Source organism: Protopterus annectens, chromosome 2.part0, assembly GCF_019279795.1.
Source record: "Protopterus annectens isolate FY-2018-M chromosome 2.part0, PAN1.0, whole genome shotgun sequence".
NCBI classification, from domain to species: Eukaryota; Metazoa; Chordata; order Ceratodontiformes; family Protopteridae; genus Protopterus; species Protopterus annectens.
In genome coordinates, this window is record NC_056728.1 from 281,064,344 (window position 1) to 281,082,460 (window position 18,117).

At 43.0% G+C, this 18,117-nt stretch overlaps 1 protein-coding gene across 7 annotated transcripts in view; it reads left to right on the forward strand.

The window, feature by feature from the left end:
• Window positions 1–18,117, forward strand: part of CSNK1G3 (casein kinase 1 gamma 3) — a 2,843,512-nt gene that overhangs the window by 2,485,765 nt on the left and 339,630 nt on the right. For 4 of the 7 annotated variants that reach the window (XM_044060767.1, XM_044060768.1, XM_044060770.1 and 1 more), the window contains one exon: window positions 15,269–15,364. The exons of 2 other annotated variants lie outside the window; for them this stretch is intronic. In XM_044060767.1, coding sequence (XP_043916702.1) covers window positions 15,269–15,364 — 96 coding nt within the window. The remainder of the gene's footprint in view (window positions 1–15,268; window positions 15,365–18,117) is intronic. One more of the 7 variants, XM_044060769.1, reaches the window with a different exon arrangement.

An 18,117-nucleotide genomic window follows, 5' to 3' on the forward strand; every position in this document is an offset into this window, starting at 1 on the left:
CTACAGGGGCAGAGGGCAAGGCCATTTCAAAGCAAACCATTTCCAAATGGATAGCACACTGCATCCATTTCTGCTACAAGCACCATGGAAAACCTACCTCTCTGGGGATCAGAATTCATTCCACTAGATCTACTTCAACCTCTACAGCATTTCTCAGGGGTTGTCCCTACCAGGGACATCCTGGAAGCTGCAACCTGGAGTTCTGTACACTCCTTCACCAAGCATTACCACTTACCTATTTTTTTCTAAATCCAGAACTGGATTTGCTACAGCAGTCTTACAAGGCCTGGTAGCCAGCCCTAACACTTCTTGACTGCCTCCACCCTTCCTCAACTTTGGGAATCAACCCAACTGTGATGACTGCAACAGTGAAACACTAAGAACATAGTACAGTTGTGTACAGTTGCCATAAATGTAGATGTTCGAGTGTATTCGCTGTTGCAGTCCTGGATTCCTCCCTCCAGCCCCCTGGCTTTCTCTATCCTTTCTACCTATCCTCTTTATAGCCAACTTTTATGACAGGGGTATTTACTTTTTACTGGAGGTGTTCCACACCATGTGTAATAGCTTCCTATTTTGGGGGCTCCTGACATCTGGGGCAAGAAAAACTGATGTAATGGTGTCGGCTGCATGTTTTATACCCCTGATGACCTGACGTGGTGGAAGAGGTAACAACATCCGATGCAGAAATCCCAAGACTCTGGTATTCGGGCCGACTGAGGGCTACCTGCAGGCAGATAACCCAAGTGTGATGACTGCAACAGTGAATACACTCGAACATCTGCATTTATGTTAAGTGTACACAACTGTACTTTATGTCTTACCATAACGTGCCATCTGTGTTGTCGATCTTCACTAATCCTTGACATACCCCCCATCCCCCAGCCTGAGACTTAGCGGATTGAATTTTTCCAGAAATGGCTTCATATTAGGGACGCATATCTGGTTTATTATTATTATTATTATCATCATTATCATTACTTGCTGTCTGCCACTGTTTTGGGCAAACTCAATCTGAGGTAATTTTGAGAGGGGTGTTATGGGTAAATCCTAGCTCAAGAGTTTGGAAGGCATGAGCTGAAATAAATGGCTGAGTCTGTTCTGAGGCACGGAACCAAGCCCACAGTCAAGGATTAGTGAAGATTGACAGCACAGATGGAACATTATGGTAAGACATATCTTCTTTTTTGTTTTTCAGTTTCCTAAATTTCAGAGAAACTACCCAATAAGCCAGCCTTTGTTCGCAGGCAGTCTAGCCCGCCTCCTAAGAACAAAAAGGGTGGCAGGTGGGCACCTCTTCCTAAGGCTACAAAGACTTCAGGGTCTCAGAAGTTTTCCTTTCCAGATAATTCAGGTACTGTCTGACTGTCTTATTCTTTCCAGGCACTTTCCTCTTTCTCTTCACCCCCCCCCCCCTTCCTGTTTGGTGACAGATTGCTCAGGATTCCTGTGTTCTGAACATTATTTGCCAGGGGTATTTTATGGTGTGAAAATCCCTCCCCCCCCCCCCCTTTTATGGGTATTCCTCAGCCCCCTTGGGAACAACTCTCCTTTTTCCCAGAGGTGCTTCAGGACCTTTTGACTTGGCGTACGATTCAGGAGGTGCCTGTGTCCCAAAGGGGGGGAGGGGGTTTTACTCCAGGATGTTTCTAGTACCCAGAAAGGAGGGTAGTTGGAGACCTAGTCTAGACTTCTCTCATCTGAACAGTTTTCTGAAGGTGCCTACTTTTCAACAGTAGTCCCTTCAGACTTTGTTTCCCCTTTTGCTTCCTCAGGCTTGTATGGTGTCTCTGGATCTGAAGGATCCTTGGCCTCCATGCTCTGATCCATCTCCTTTTCAGGAAGTATTTGCATTTCTGTTGCTTCCTGGCATTTTCAGTTCTTTGCTTTGCCCTTTGGCCTTTTTACTGCCACAAGGCTGTCCACCAAATGCATGCTTCAAGGGATCCAAGTATTTCCCTACTTGGACGACCTGCTGTTTCAGGCATCCTCTCCAGAGATCCTGTTGCAAAATCTTCATTTTTTTCCATCTTCCTTCTTCACAGTCAGGGGATTTACAATAAACTTCAAAAAGTCTTCTCTGACTCCTTCTCAGGACCATGTTTTTCTGAGTTGCAGGATTCAGACAGTGCCTTTGCTGGCATCTCTGACTCCTCCCAAGGCTTTGACCCTCCTTTCCTTCTTTAAAACTCTTGTATCTCTGGTTTCCATTACAGCCAATGAGTTTCTGAGATCTCTGGGTTTCATGGGATCTGACATACCTATGATGCCTCTGGCCCAACTTCACATGATGAAATCTTAGTGGTTCCTGGAGTCAATTTGATTTCAGCATGCTCATCCCCTAGAATTTGTAATTCTTCTTCTACCTTGTCTCAAGAAAGAACTCCACTGGTGTATACAGCAATTGTTTCTAAATCCAGAGCATCCTTTTCATCCCCCTCTTCCCTCTCAGGACCTGTTCACATATCCTTAAGATGTGGGATAGGGAGCAGCTTTTAGCTCCCTAAAGGTGCAGGGGTTCTGGTGTCCTCTTCAACAGAAGGAGCACATCAAGGTCTAAGAGGTGAGAGCCCTTCTGCTGGCTCCTCAGGCTTTTTGTCCTCTTTTCTCCCCAAGACCTCTCAAAGTGTTTATAGACAGCACCACAGTGATGTGGTATGTAAACAAGTGTGTGTGTGGGGGGGGGGGGGCAAGATCTTATCTACTTTGCCTGATGTCCTTCAAGGATGCATCTGCAGTCAAAACAAATGGGTTGTCCTGTCGTCAGGCAGCCCTTCGGTCGGCCGGATTCCAAAGTCTGGGTCCGGCTTCGGCTGGTGTCGCACTTCACCCAACGTCATCTCTGCTGGTCTTCGGGTATAAAGGCATCAGCCGACACCATTTTCCTCAGTCTTTCTTGCCGCGCGGCGCCCGAAGCAGAAGCTGTTCGCAAGTGCCGGTCGGTCAGATCCAGAGATTACTACTACCGAATACTACTTCGAAGACTTCTAAAAAGCTAAGTACCCCGTTGGGGACTCTTTCTTGCCTCAGCCGATGTCAGAAAAAGTCAATAACTGTTTAACTTGTGGGAAACAAATACCTCATAAAGATTTCCACTCTTACTGCCTGCCTTGCTTAGGCCCAGACCACGACGTAGCAGCCTGTTTGGCCTGTGCTTCCTTCAACCGACGAACGCTTAGGCGTCGGTCGGAGTTTGGGCTCAGATTTTGCGTACATTATGCCGTCGGATCCTCCGACTACCCAAATTGTTAAAAAATGCAAAGAAAAAGACCGACACTCGCGGTCCGTGGTTTCGGCCGAAACCACGGTTAAGCAAGCCGCGAGTGTCTCAGTTTCGGCCGAAACCGAGAAACCCAGTCAATCTTCAGCCGAATCCATGACTACTACTGAGGCTCCTGCTACCTTAGTTGAATCGGCCACAGAAGTTTTGCCTACTACTGTGGTTCCTAGTGATTTATCAGACACCATTCCTTTGGATGTCTCTACCCCAGCACGTGGTGCTGCTAGGCCTCCTGCAGCCATGTCTATTAAGGCCTTTGCCAGGGCTAAAGCAGCCAAAACTGCTAAATCAGTGCCTGTTAAGCCCCCCTCACACAGGCCCACTTCTAGTTCACAAATGCTTACTCTGGCAGAGGATTTAATATCCTTAATTAGGGGATCCCAATCTCACCCTGACAGGGCCTCTCAGCCCCCAGAAAAGAGACCTAGAGCAGAGCCCCCCGAGCCAGTGTCCTCTGATGATTCTTCGGATGGCTCAGACATTACAGACCAGCCAGAGGCTCCTTTTTCTACTTATGAAGATTCCGATGCTGAAGAATCCATTCCATCTGCCTCTCCACCAGAGGAATTTTCCTTTGGGGAAACCTTACATGCCATGAGAGAACAATTCCAATGGCAGGGACAAGATTTCTCAGATTCAAGAAAAAGGCTTAGGACATTTCTGCACTTACCGCAACATAGGCCCTTAGCTATACCTCCAGTACTGCCTGTTGTGGATGATGCATTTAATGATGTTTGCACTGCTCCTGATACTTTACCTCCAGCCCCTGCCAAACCAGATAGATTTTACAGGGTGCCAGACACTCATCACCACCTATACAAGGCCCCACTTGCAGATCCTGAGACTATATCCCAGGGGCCTAAGGCAGTAGCCTCGACCTCAGCCAAAAACCCTATTCCTTCTGAAAGAGATTCCAGGTCCTTAGAGAGATGGGCAAAATAAGTTTACACCTCTGCTACTCTCTCAGCTAGAGCTTTAAACTGTCAGTTTCATATGATCCAATACCAAGAGTTTATGCTTGATCAGTTAACTAAGAAGCTGTCCTCTGATGACTCCTTAGATAAGAAATATGTTTTAGAAATGGTGAATAACATTCAGCAGGTTAGTAACCATTCCTTAAAATGTGGCTATGATGCACTGGAGGCTTCATTTAGATCAGCCATGACTGGCACAGTGATAAGAAGGCATGCATGGTTGAAAGAACAGGTCTTGCCGGATCATGTTAAAGCAAAGCTGTTAGATGCTCCTATGGATAAGGCCAGTCTATTTGGTACACCTGCTCAGCAAGTAATGAAGAAAATGGAAGAGAAGGCAAAATCTGTACAAACAGTTAAGGATTTCTTACAGGTTCAGCCCCCAAGGTTTAGCAGGAACTGGCCTGCCAAAAATTGGTCCTTTCCAGACTCCTCAAAATCTCAAAGAGGCAGAAATAGACGCTCTAGAGGCAGAAATCAATCCAGAGGAGGTGCCTACAGAGGACTACAGTGGCAAGGCAATAACCGAGGCACAGACACAACCACTGCCACTGCAACAGGACAATCACAGTGACTTGGCTCTGACACGCCTACCAGGGAGCAAATAACAGCACCTTTAGGCGGAAAGTTAGCCTTATTTTCAAAAATTGGCACTATATCACAAAAGACAAGTGGATTTTGCAAACCATAGACCAAGGTTACAGGTTCCACTTCCACACCTTACCAGTAAAAGAGGAATGCCAAACCTACCTCCAAATCAAAAACAGAAGCTCTAAAGCAGGTAGCAATTAACAAAGATAAGAGCTGTGGAAAGAGTACCAATAACAGAACAGGGCAAAGGATTCTACTCCAGACTCTTCCTAGTACCAAGAAAAGAGAAAAGTTGGAGACCTATTCTCGACCTGTCAGTCTTAAACACATACATCATTGTCCCAAAATTCAAAATGCTGACCCTACAGCAACTTCTTCCCATGCTGGGCAAGGAGTGTTGGCTGGTAACTCTAGATCTCAAGGAGGCATACCTGCACGTCCCCATACGACCAAATTGCAGAAGATACCTCAGATTTCTTGCAGGATCAGAGCATTATCAATTCTCAGCATTGCCCTTTGGCTTATCTACTGCCCAGAGTATTCACAAAATGCCTGGCATCAGTAATCGCCACTGCAGGCTACAGGAATCCAAATTTATCCATACCAGGACGACTGCCTGTTACAAGCGGACAACAAAAGCAAGCTGACAACAGATTTACAAAGAGTCATTTGCTTACTACAAGCCCTGGGATACACAGTCAATTTACAAAAGTCAAGACTGATACCATCCCAAACAAGAACATTCTTGGGTGGAATTGGACACAACAAAACAAATGGCATTCCTAACTGCAGAAAAACAAAACAACTCCTCTTTACTTCTTGGCATTAACAAAGCAGAACAAACTAACAGCAAGAAAAGTACTGCAGGCCTTGGGCTTCATGGCATCATGCATAATCTTGGTCCCATATGCCAGACTGCATATGAGAAAGCTACAGTGGTACCTAAAGAATTTATGGTCTCAACACAGGCACAGCTTAGAAACCGAAATCCCACTAATCCCATGCCTGAAACAGGAGTTCCTATGGTGGGCTCAAGCATGCCAGTCAAACCCAGGCTTGCCCTTCCACAACTTTCGAGCAAGCCAAACCATCACAACGGACGCCTCAGACCTAGGCTGGGGGGCGCACATGTTGGACAAATGCATACAAGGATTGTGGACTCCAGACCAGCTGCACCTGCACATAAACCAAAAAGAAATGCTGGCAGTAAAATTAGCAATCCAGAAATTCAGACCATTCCTCAAAGAAGGCCATTTAATGATAAGGACAGACAACACCACAGTCATGTGGTACATCAACAAACAGGGAGGCACTCATTCATACCCTCTATGCAGAATGACTCTGGACCTTTGGAATATGGCTCTGAGCTACAACATCCAGTTACAGGCAATATTTGTGCCGGAAAAGAAAACACCCTAGCAGACATGTTAAGCAGAACCACCTCGGATGCTCACGAATGGATGCTACACCCGACATCTTCAAGGCCATCACAAAGAAATGGGGAATGCCACAAATAGACCTATTCGCATCCCCACTCAATCACCAGCTCAACAAGTTCTGCACAAGGACATACCACCCACTTACATGGAAGGTGGACTCTCTATCCTTCAGTTGGAAAGGCCTGACAGCATATGCATTTCCACCTCTTCCTTTGATGCACAAGGTACTACTGAAAATCAAAGAGGAACGCCAAGGATAATCCTGATAGCTCCAATTGGCCAAGACAACACTGGTATCCATTGCTGAGGAGCATGTCTCAGGGGAGAATGTGGTCAATACCCTGATGCCTTTGATGTTAACTCAGAACAACTACAACATCATGCACCCAAACCTAAAAACCTTGCAACTGACTGCCTGGAACATCACATAGCAGCAACTAACCCAGACCTATCCCAAAGGGTTAAAGACATTATCCTTGAAGCCCGCAGACCTTCAACAAGAAGGAACTATGCAGGAAAATGGAAAAGATTTGTCATTTGGAGTACTGAAAGAGGAAAAGATGTGTCGAACATAGATATTGCTAACATCCTGGAGTACTTGGCAGAGCTTCTACATACAGGCCTGTCCTATTCCTCCATCAAGATACATGCATCAGCTATTTCAGCAGAATACAGCTTCGATCCACCTGTCTTTTCAAGATCCTCTACTCAGGCAGTTCCTTAGAGGGATCAAGAATGTAAAACCTCCTAGGAAACCACCATTACCAGCATGGGACTTGAACTTTGTGCTAGAAAAATTGACACTCCCTCCATTTGAACCAGCAGCAACAGCAGATCTTCAACACCTATCATGGAAAACTGCTTTCCTACTGGCAATTACTTCAGCAAGGAGGGTTTCGAACTACAGGCCTTAATGGCAGTACAACCCTTCCTAATCTTCCATCAAGATAGGGTGTCCATGAGAACTAATCCTACATTTATGCCTAAGGTGGTATCCAGAGTGTCCTTAAACCAGGCAATCCACCTACCTACCTTCTTTCCCAATCCACAGAACAGGGGAAAGACTGCTGCATACCTTGGATGTACATAGACAGTTACGCTACTACCTGGACAGAACCAAAGGTGACAGAAAAACTGACCAGCTTTTAGTAGCCTATGCAACAGGAAGGGAAGGAAAAGCAATTTCCAAACAGACAATCTCCAAATGGATAGGAAATTGCATAAGATTCTGTTACTCCTACCATGGAAAACCAATTCCACAGAACATAAGACCTCATTCTACAAGGGCTACAGCCACTACCACAGCTTTCTTACGAGGAGTGGCAACCAAGGACATTATTGAGGCGGCTACTTGGACCTCCGTGCATACATTTGCCAAGCATTATAATTTACCTCTATACTCTAGATCCCGAGCAGGGTTTGCCACTGCTGTACTGCAAGGGATCCTAACTACACCATAATCCTTCTTCCTCCTCCCCTAGTTTGGCTATGGTACTCTACCCATTTGTTATGACTGCAGATGCATCCTTGAAGGACATAGTACAGTTTTGTACCTACCATAAATGTAGATGTCCGAACAGGATAGCATCTGCAGTCAGGATTACCCACCCTCCTTCCCCTCTGTGGTACTCCTAGGGTATTTACCCTCCTAATAGCTAGCTGAGGGGGAGTCTCTTATGGTGTATTTGTTTGTATATATGTACATACATTGTTATTTTTTGTGTTTGCCTTCTACTTTGTTGGAAACATTGGCATTTATCCAAAATTTAGCTTACCAAGAGGGCAACTGGCATCTGGGGCAAGAAACACTGAGGAAAATGGCGTCGGCTGATGCCTTTATACCCGAAGACCAGCAGAGATGACGTCGGGTGAAGTGCGACATCAGCCGAAGCCGGACCCAGACTTTGGAATCCGGCCGACCGAAGGGCTGCCTGACGACAGGACAACCCATTTGTTATGACTGCAGATGCTATCCTGTTCGGACATCTACATTTATGGTAGGTACAAAACTGTACTTTGGCACTCCTGGTATGGGATTTTGCTGTCCAGTCTCAATTGACTCTTCAAGCAGTTGATATTCCCTCAGGTCAAAACATTGTGGCAGACACTCTGAGCAGGTCCTTAACTCAATCCCATGAATGGATGCTTCACAGGGATATGTTTCTGGACATTGTTCACCAGGGGGGTACTCCTTGAGTAGATCTTTTTGCCTTCCCTCTGAACAGATAACTTTCTCTTTTTTTGTGCCAGAGTCCTAAGTTCTCTGGTTGCAAGGTGGGTGCCCTGTCTTTTTGTTGAAAGGGGATGTTTCGTTATGCTTTTCCTCCCGTTCCCCTCATTCAGAAAGTGCTGTTCAAAATTCAACAGCACGCCCCCAAAATCTTGTTGAAGACGCCCTTTTGGCTGAGACAGCATTGATTCCCTCTTCTTCTGCATTTAGCCAAGGGCAGTGATCACAAGTTACCTCACAAGGTGGACCTGATCACAGAAGACAAGGTGTCTTTCATCCAACCCCATGTGTCCACTCTTCAGCTGAAGATTTTGATTCCACATGGACACCTGTTTTCTGAGGACGCACTTAGTCGTGCAGGAGGTCAGGAAAAGCTACTTATCCAAATGGAAGAGTTTTTCTTTTTGGTGTCTTTCTCTTAACCTAGATTTACTTTCTCTGGATGCTCCTTTGGTTCTCTTTGTGTGAATTGCTCAATGCTGGGTTGACTTATTCTTCTGTTAAGGCCCACTTATCAGCTATCTCTGCTTACTTTTATCTCTTGCTTTAGCTTCTAGATTTGAAGCTAAACAATTCCTTAAAGGCACCCCTTCATATTAGGCCACCTAAGAAGCCTGTACCTCCTCCCCCTGGGATCTTAGTTTTGTTTTGGGGAAATTGACTTTGGCTCCTTCAGCTTCTTTGCAACATTGCTCTTGGAAGACTGTTCTTTTGTTAGCCCTTACTTCTGCCAGACTGGTGTCTGAGCTTCAAGCTCTTATGGCTTCTCCTCCTTTTTGGTGTTTCATAAGGACAGGGTATCCTGGCATGCTAATCCTTCTTTTATGCCCAAGGTGGTGAATGAGTTGTCCTTTAATCAGTCTAGTCATTTACCCACTTTTTCCCTTCTCCACAGTCTGACAATGAGAAGGTGCTGCACATGTTGGATGTGCATAGACAACTCAGATTTTATTTGAATAAGACTAAGATTATTAGGAAATCTGATCAGCTCTTTGTTTCCTTTCATCCCAGGTGCTTAGGATTAGCTTTAGCCAAGCAGACAGTTTCTTATTGGATCTCAAAAGCTATTTCTTTTTGTTATTTTTCTCATGGTAAGAGCCATTCTTAGTCTGTTAAGGCTCATTCTGCTAGTGTTGTGGCTTCTGTTTTTGTTTTGTTTTTTAAGGGTTTGGATACTGACTCTATTATTGAGGCAGCAACCTGGACTTCTGTGCATACATTTACCAAGTGCTACAAGTTGGATGAAATTTTCAAAACTAGAGCTGGTTTTGCTAGGGCCATCCTTCATGGCTTCCTAGAGAGCTCTGCTGGTCCTTCCTCCTCCCAACTTTCTTTCTGAGCTTTGGCAGTCTCCCTAATGTTATGAATACTACAAAAGTGAAATGGAAGGACATAGTACAGTTGTGTAAAATGTTTCCATAATGGTAGATGTCCTCTTCACTGTTGCAGTATTCACGTCTTCCCTCCTTCCCCTGGGTCCATTACTCTTCTGGATGTACTGGTTACATCTTGTTTTTTTCCTTGGACTGGCATTCCTACTGGAGCTTTCAGTTCTGAGTATGATATGTCCGGATGTCAGCTTTATGCCCTACGGTATGCAAGGAGCATACGTGTGATGCACGGCATATCTTAAAGCAGGAACACAACAAGAACCAGTATTGTAGCAAAAAAAAAAAAAAAAAAACTTGGACTTCAACTGACGTGTATTTTTTTGCTGCAGTATTGGTTCTTGTTGTGTTCTTCATTTGTTGTTTTATTTTATGTATCTTAAAGCAACCTATGGCTTTGGTATACTGGCCGGACATCAGGCTGCCCTAGATAGGGTACCCCTAATGTTATGAATACTGCAACAGTGAAGAGAAGGACATCTACCACTATGGTAAGATTTTACACAACTGTACTTTATTGCCCTGCAAAAGAGAGGACCTTTCACAGACCCAGGCAATTACAGACCCTGAAGTCTGACCAGCCTAATATGCAAAGCCATAGAAAGACTTAGCTTGGAATTAACTGGTCAGGACATAGTGAACCTCCAAACACTAGACCCATCTCAGTTTGTATTCGTCGAGGGCAGGTCATGCTTACTCACCCTAGTGGATTTTTTTTTTTTAAAAGGTCACCAAAGCAGTGGACGAAGGCAAATAAGGTACACACCGCATACCTGGACCTGGACAAAGCTTTTGACACAGTTCCCCACACAGGCATACTAGAAAAGTTAAATAAACAGGGAATATACCATTGTGTCACCTGCTGACTTGCCAGCTAGCTCACAGGACGCATATCATCAAAATTGGTAAGTTACTTCACAGAGAATCTTGCAGGGTTCTGTGCTGGGATCTCTCCTGTTTGGCATCTACCTTTCAGAAGTAAAAGCTAATACCAAAGGGCTCTGGCTGACTGACTGTAAACTAGGAGCTTTCCTTGACTCCCCAAATTTCTTAGCCATCCTACAGGAAGATTTGTGTCAAATAAAGAACTGATGTAAAAGTCATGGTCTAAAACAGAATGCCAAATAATGCATTATTGTATCCTTTGGGAAATCCTCTACCTCAGGGAACTACCACATTGACAATATGTCCCTAAGAGTTGCCCCAGTTTTTTTGGGATCTGGGGACTTATGTGGACAGTGACCTAACGTTTAACCAACATCTGTCTGTTTTAAGAAAGTCCTTCTATGTTGCACAGCTTATAAACAAAAGGATCGTGTTAAGACCTAGAGATGTCATTATCCCTCTTTACCTCAAACCTTGTTAGGCAAATCCTTAACTATAATGTCCCCTTGGCATGTATCTGTCCATACATGTATAACAACTGAAATGTCCACGGAGATACCGTACTAAAAAGATACAAGGCCTAAACAACATGTCCTACATGGACCTACTCAAAGCTCTGTCACTATATTTGGTACCCTGCAGATTGCTTAGATGTGACCTTTGTCTGGCATGTAAGGTATCTTCTGACCCATTGCTAATGGATTTACTGCACATCAGCAAGTGAAATGGCATTAGAAATGCTCTGTTGAGGGATCTAAACCTCTTCTGCAACATCAGCTGAATGGTTTCGAAGGACAGGTCTGTTTTGAAGAGGATACCAGTGCATGTAACAGACACCCCATCGACATAAAACAAAGTATATCCCTGTCCATTTTCACATGCAACTTAGATTTATGGATGTGGTACAGGGAATTTACCCCAGGACTGCCCCCTCTACTACTAATGAACAGATGCAGCACCTAAATATTTAATCCCATGCATGGGCCTTCACAAATTATCTATGGTATGATCCCCATTATTCTCATTAGGAGTAATATATAATTATTGACCATGGGATGGTTAAGGACACTCTATAACCAAATGGGATGTTATTTCAAGCACAAAAAGAGAAACTGGTTAGGCTTAAAATAGCCGTAAGGGCAGCTAACATTGCCTATGAACAAGATTGTTTTGGGGAAAGCCAAAAGGTGATTGGGTGGGTTGAAAGTGGAATTGAATTTATCAGCTAGGATTTTGGCAGTTGTCTCAGGTTCAGAAGTGGAGGTACAGTTAGGTACAATATCTAAGCAGTGCTGAGTATTACATTTGAGTTCCCTGATATCGGTTAATGAAGACCTCCCTGATTATGTAGTGGAAGTGGCTACTTTGAGTTTGTTGCTAGTGCTTTACTTTCTAATGGTGCATTTGAGATTTGTGTTAACCAATTTCGGATCCTTTTTGTGATGGAAATAAATTGATTGTAAAAGGCAGGTAGTCATTTTTTGTCATACAGTTTGTGAGAATTCTATCGTAAGAATTTATTTTTGAATTTCCTATTATATTTATGATGGATAGGGTGAGATTTCTCAGTACATCTTTTTAGATGCAAGTGGAAATCAGACGTATATGTGGAGATGCTTCTTCAATAGGTTTGTCATGGGAAGATACGCTTAAACTTTCTTATATCATCAGTAAATAAGAGGTTAGCTTTAGTGTTTTCTCTCAAATGTGGTAGGGCTGATAATGGGGAGTGATTGTGCTTCTGATGGAGAAGATAGCATGATGGGCTGAATCTGCTAAGGGGAGAAGATGCATGGACGGGTGCAGATATGAACAGTATTTAAAGATGACTTCAGTAAAATTTGTACCCCGCCCCTGTTGATGAGGTGGAGATTTTGATTTTGGAAATTGCCAGTCAAAAAATGTAGGTATACTGTTTCATCTGGTATTGGTTGTATATGTTTCCTACTTACTGCAGAGGGGTAGTCAGAGTTACCTAAAAGCAACATATTTGGTTTTACACATGTATTTTCCAACTGATTTAGTCATGTATCATGATTGGGAGACCTGGATAGGAGCCTATAATATGCAAAAATGTAATAGTTTTGCATAGGGTGTTCAGGATCTCAACAAGTTCTTGCTTGGTGTCTTGTGGGATTTGGAGTAAGATGGTGAAATCACAAATAAATATGGATATACCCCCACACTTCCAGTTGGGTCTAAACAAATGGTAGGCACTCAACCTAGGTACAGAGGAAATGCCGTTGGAATACTAAAAAGTAACTGGGCAAATATGGATGTTCACAAGGGTCAAGAAAGCCTCAAGCTTTTAGTTTCTTTAGACTCCTACTGTTAAGCAGTGCCTTCTTAAAATAAGCTAAATTGGAGTTTGCATTAAGCAGTGCCTTCTTAATGTAAGCTAAATTGGAGTTTGTTACATTGGTATATCCAGAAAGAAAACTATCCTCACAAAAAAAGTGCTGTGAGGGCAACATACATTTTAACAAGTTTGTAGCAGCTGTGAGAAGAGAGGTGCATGGTGTCTTTGGTAAACAACTTGGTTTGTCAGGCATCGCAGTGGTGTCCTTGGTAAACAAGCTGGTTTGTCAGGCATCGTAGTGACAGTCACTGGATCCCTCATTGAATGACACCATTTAACAATCCTTTTCCTTAAAGCAATTCATTTTTTTTCTTGTATTATGACATCTCTTTTGGAGTTGGGAGAATACTGCTTAAGAGTAATGTATGTGTCTTGGAAGCATGCACGGAGAACTCCCATCATATATGTCTGCATCTTCCTCTAGGGTTGAAATCATGCTGCTTGATGTAATTTTGCTTCTTAAGATTATTTGGTCCAAGTCACCTCTACCCATGTTTGCCTCATTAGTATTGCTTGACTTTAGTTGTCCATTTCCCATGTTTGAATTGAGACTGCATTTTGTATGCCTTCTTCAAAGGTCAGGCCCTTCCAGCAGGGGCCAAAAAGCTTTGTCCACCACAAAAAGAATGATTCACTTCTGCAGCTCCCAAATTAGCTGTAGAAATTCATTGGCAGATGCCTTTTAGATGGTAGCAAAAGTCTGGTAAATACTGCCCACCCACCCGAGAAAGTTCTCTTACTGAACCTCATAGTAGAGCCCTGTGTTTGTCTTCTGTTTCTCAGCAGTCTCTTGCCCTTCATAAGTCAGGGCTTCCTTATGCGTGGTGGGTTCCACAGGATCATCCCAACCCAGAATAAATGTAGGCTGGATGGTAGACATAGTTGACAGCAGCTATATGCTGTAATTCTTATCTTCGTCTTCTGGATCAGAAAATTTCATAGAAGGTTCTTGCTTTTTCTCATATTCAGTTAGGGGGACAGAAGATCTTCAGTGAAACCAGAGGACCGAGTTTAACATCAGTGTTTTACTTTTTCAAAGATGTTGTTCAAGTTCATACTTCTCGGATGAAGAGATCAAAGCAAGTTTGTGAAAAGCAAGATTTCAAGTAGTCTTTTTCCAGATTATCCTTTAAGTTTTACCACAGGATTGCTGGAAGGTGTTTGGATGTGATATCTGCATGCTGGTACAGATGGATTTGGCGAGCACACAGCAGAGTCCTTTGTTTTGAAGTCCTACATTTTGAGTAGCCTGTTGATTCTTGGCATTTCCTCTTCTCCTTTGGTCTTAATGATTATGGAAAATGTCAGTGTCCGCTCATGATTTTATGAGAGGCAATTATTTGGTTATACATGACTGACAAGTAAAAGGTCTATGGAATATTTCTATATTGCAGTTTCAGTTTAAATTGTAATTGCTTTTAGAGTCTCTCAGAGATTTTCTGTTGTGGTAAATTATTAAATAAGTCTTTTGTTCCCTGCTTCTTAACTCAAGAGGCATTCTTTGGAAATGGATTGCAAGTGTTATGGTTATGCAGGTAACCTGTTATTTAGATGTCTGGCCTAAGCATAGTCACATAAATATATTTTAATTGGGACAAAAGTAGATGGAATGCTGAAACATTTTACTGTGGGTCTCTTGTGTAGCTGTTTTTCCCCAGGTTTTATTTTAAAATGCAAAATCTAAAGTATTGCAGCATGCTGATTGTTTTGTTTACACTTAATACTTGTCATAAATACCATTTCACATCAAAGGTACTGAGAATTTGCATTTAACAGTGAACAGTCAGTGTGTTTTCGCTTCCAAAACATACTCCTTAGTAACATATGCTGAAAATTGTGTGCTGTTCGTATCCTTGCCTGATTTTAGGTTGCATGCTTCCTCATTCATTCATTCATTCTCAAACATTATGGAGTTTTTTAAATATCAAACTTTAGATTTTTGTTCCATGTCTGCATTTAAATATCATTTTGTGGGTATTATGCAGTATAGCTTTGCTGTATTGTGTACTTTTATTTGTGACTTTATTTCACATTTTAGTTACAAAAGCATGGGTTTTTAATAAGTTTTGGGTTTTTCTTCCTCCTGTTCCATGCATGCTTTATGCATTATGTAAATGCACAGTCGACAGACCACAGGGCAGCTTGGGACTCCCAACAAGCCAATCCCCATCACTTGAGAGCTCACCTAGCAGCTGACAGACATGGTGGCTCGGTACAGGTATTTTCTGCTTCTTCGCATGTCTGATTACTTCCATACCTTGAAACCTTTTCCCTCCAGAACCTCCAGCATGCTTGTGTGTTTTCAATTCCCGGTTCTGCTGAGCTGACTTAAACAGCTTTGTCCATACTTGTATCCCCTTCCTCTGTTAGTCACTTTTTCTGTTGACATCCTTTGTAAATTGGCAGGCTGTAAGGCCTGTCAAGATAGTCACCCGTGTATATTTTTAATTGTCTGCTTAAAACACTTTGTGACTGCAAATCTTACTTGGAATGTGATGTGGATTATGGTTTTACATATACTTTTTAAGTGGAAAAAGAACATTTGGTCAGCCATTTTGACCTTAATGCACACCTTTTTTGTCTTTCATTTTGAATGCATTAAGTCTTACCATTCACAATAAGTAGAGAATTTCTTTGCTAATGTGGCTAGACAAGTTGGTCTGCAGTTGGTCTTAATTGCTCAGGGTTTGTTTAAAGAGGAAAAAACACAGCAAACAGAGATGAAGGATGGCTTCATATCATTTTAGCAGTAACTTGTCTTTGAGGTAATTTATTTAATACAGTGAAGCCATCCTTGTTGTGTTAATAATACAAGTAAGACCCAAGCCATCTTTGCTGTGAATAGTACAAGTAAGACTCATTCTAAGGTGCACATGCAGGTCGGTCTTTGATGGGTTGTACATTTCTGTGCAGGTTTCAGTGGCTGAAGAAAAATAAAAAGAAGGTGAGGAGTTTGCAGACAATTCTACAGAAAGTTGTATACGTTTTCAAATGCCCAAATTCTGTTGAGAGTACTTGAAGAGGTCCTCAAGGTGTGGATATGAATAAACACCATTTCACTGCAGTACAGTTTCATTAATATGCTTGCACCAACACTGTGTCAGTTGCAGTAATGGCATTTTGAGCTAATGTCCATTGTAGAGAAATTTAATAATTATAACATGCATTTTTACTTGTGCTTTTTATACAATAGGAAGCTGTTGGTGTCTTTATAGAGAACCCCTTGTATCCATTGTCATTTCTTCCATCTGCCTCAACCTTCAATCCAGTCATATCTGAAGCTGGCATCTCAGACTGTTCAGTACTGAAGCTCTGTCTCATCTCCCATAATGCACTGCCCTTCCCAAATCCCTTCAGGTCTCATTTACTACTACCAGCAATCAGTGAAGCTCTGTGGATAGGTCTTTTTTTGCTGTATTTTTGCTCTGCTAATTTCTCCCCTCTTGTAGTATCAGTTATGCAGGTCACCTGTTATTTAGGTTATTATAGTAGTTCAGGTTAGTTAGTTACAAGACCTCTTTTAGTTGGCACTGTTCGCCTTGTTATTATGTGGGTGTTTTTGGTGAACTTCCCTTGCCACCTTTTTCTGAGTGGGCTGTCTTGTCTTAATAAAAAAAAAAAGTTCTTTGCTGATGTTCTTCATGTTTCACTGTTGCAGTCATTACATTTGGGTAATCTGCTGGCAGGTTGCCCTCAGTCGGCCTGAATAACAAAGTCTTGGGTCCTGCGGCGGTTGCTGTCTCCTCTTCCTTGACATCAGGTCGTCAGGGGTATAAAACATGCATCCAACGCCATTTTATTCAGTCTTCTTGCCGCGTGGTGCCCGAAGCGGAAGCAGTTCATAAGTGCTGGTCGGCCGACTCCTGAAATTTTCGCATTCGAGTTTCAGAACCGAAGTCTTCAACTAAAGCTAAGTACCCCGTTGGGGAAACTTTTTCTTGCTTCTTTCCGATGTCCGTAAAAGTTAATAATTGCATTACTTGTGGGAAGCAAATGCCTCATAAGGATTTTCATTTGTACTGTATTCCTTGCCTAGGCCCAGATCATAATGTGCCTTGCTTGTCGGTTTTGTGCTAGGTTTAACCAACACACTATTAAACGTCAGTATATTTTTGCTTCAAAATATTTCGGTTCCAGATTTAATTACCCTGAAATGTCATCGGTTAGCAATCCGACTACTGGAGTTTACAAAAAACGCAAAGAAAAAGACAGAGATAGACAGTCGAGGTCCAAAACCGATGAAGCTTCTCCTAAGCCAGTCGCCGGTTCGCCGGTACTCAGTGAGGGGCTTTCGCAGCCCCTGATACCCGCTACTTTTGAGTCGCAGGCCTCTACTGAGACGCATGCGGAGTCTGGTATGCCGCGAGATTCTCAGAGTATTGAACCCGCGGATGTCTCTCCCTTTGATGGGTCCGGAACCGCTGAGCAGGCACCGGCTTCTGAGGGTGTTTTCAGGCCTCAACATTTTTATATTAAACCGCCAGCTTCAAAAACAAGATCAAAAACATCTTCTAAGTCTAAAAACACGACGCATGAGCCACATGCTCAGGCCCCTATGCCTAAAAACAGATGATCAAAATGGCTGAGGACTTAATTACCTTGATCAGGGGTTCCCAACCCCCCCCCCCCCCCCATGCTAAGAAGCCTAGGCAAGACATTGATTATGAATCTTCAGATCAGGTTTCTATTTCTTCTGATTCCTCTTCTGATCAGGAATTTTCTATACCACCCTATGAGGATTCAGATGCAGAAGCATCCATCCCATCTGCTTCTCCTCTTGAGTATTATTCTTTTGGAGAAACCTTGCATACTTTAAGGGAACGTTTTCTTTGGGAGAGTCAGGATTTCTCTGAATCAAAAAAGAGGCTTAGGGATTTCCTTCTTCCTCAGCGTAGGCCTTTGGCTATACCTCCTGTATTAGACATTGTTGATGATGTGTTTTCGGAATCAAGCATGGCTCCTGATTCCTTA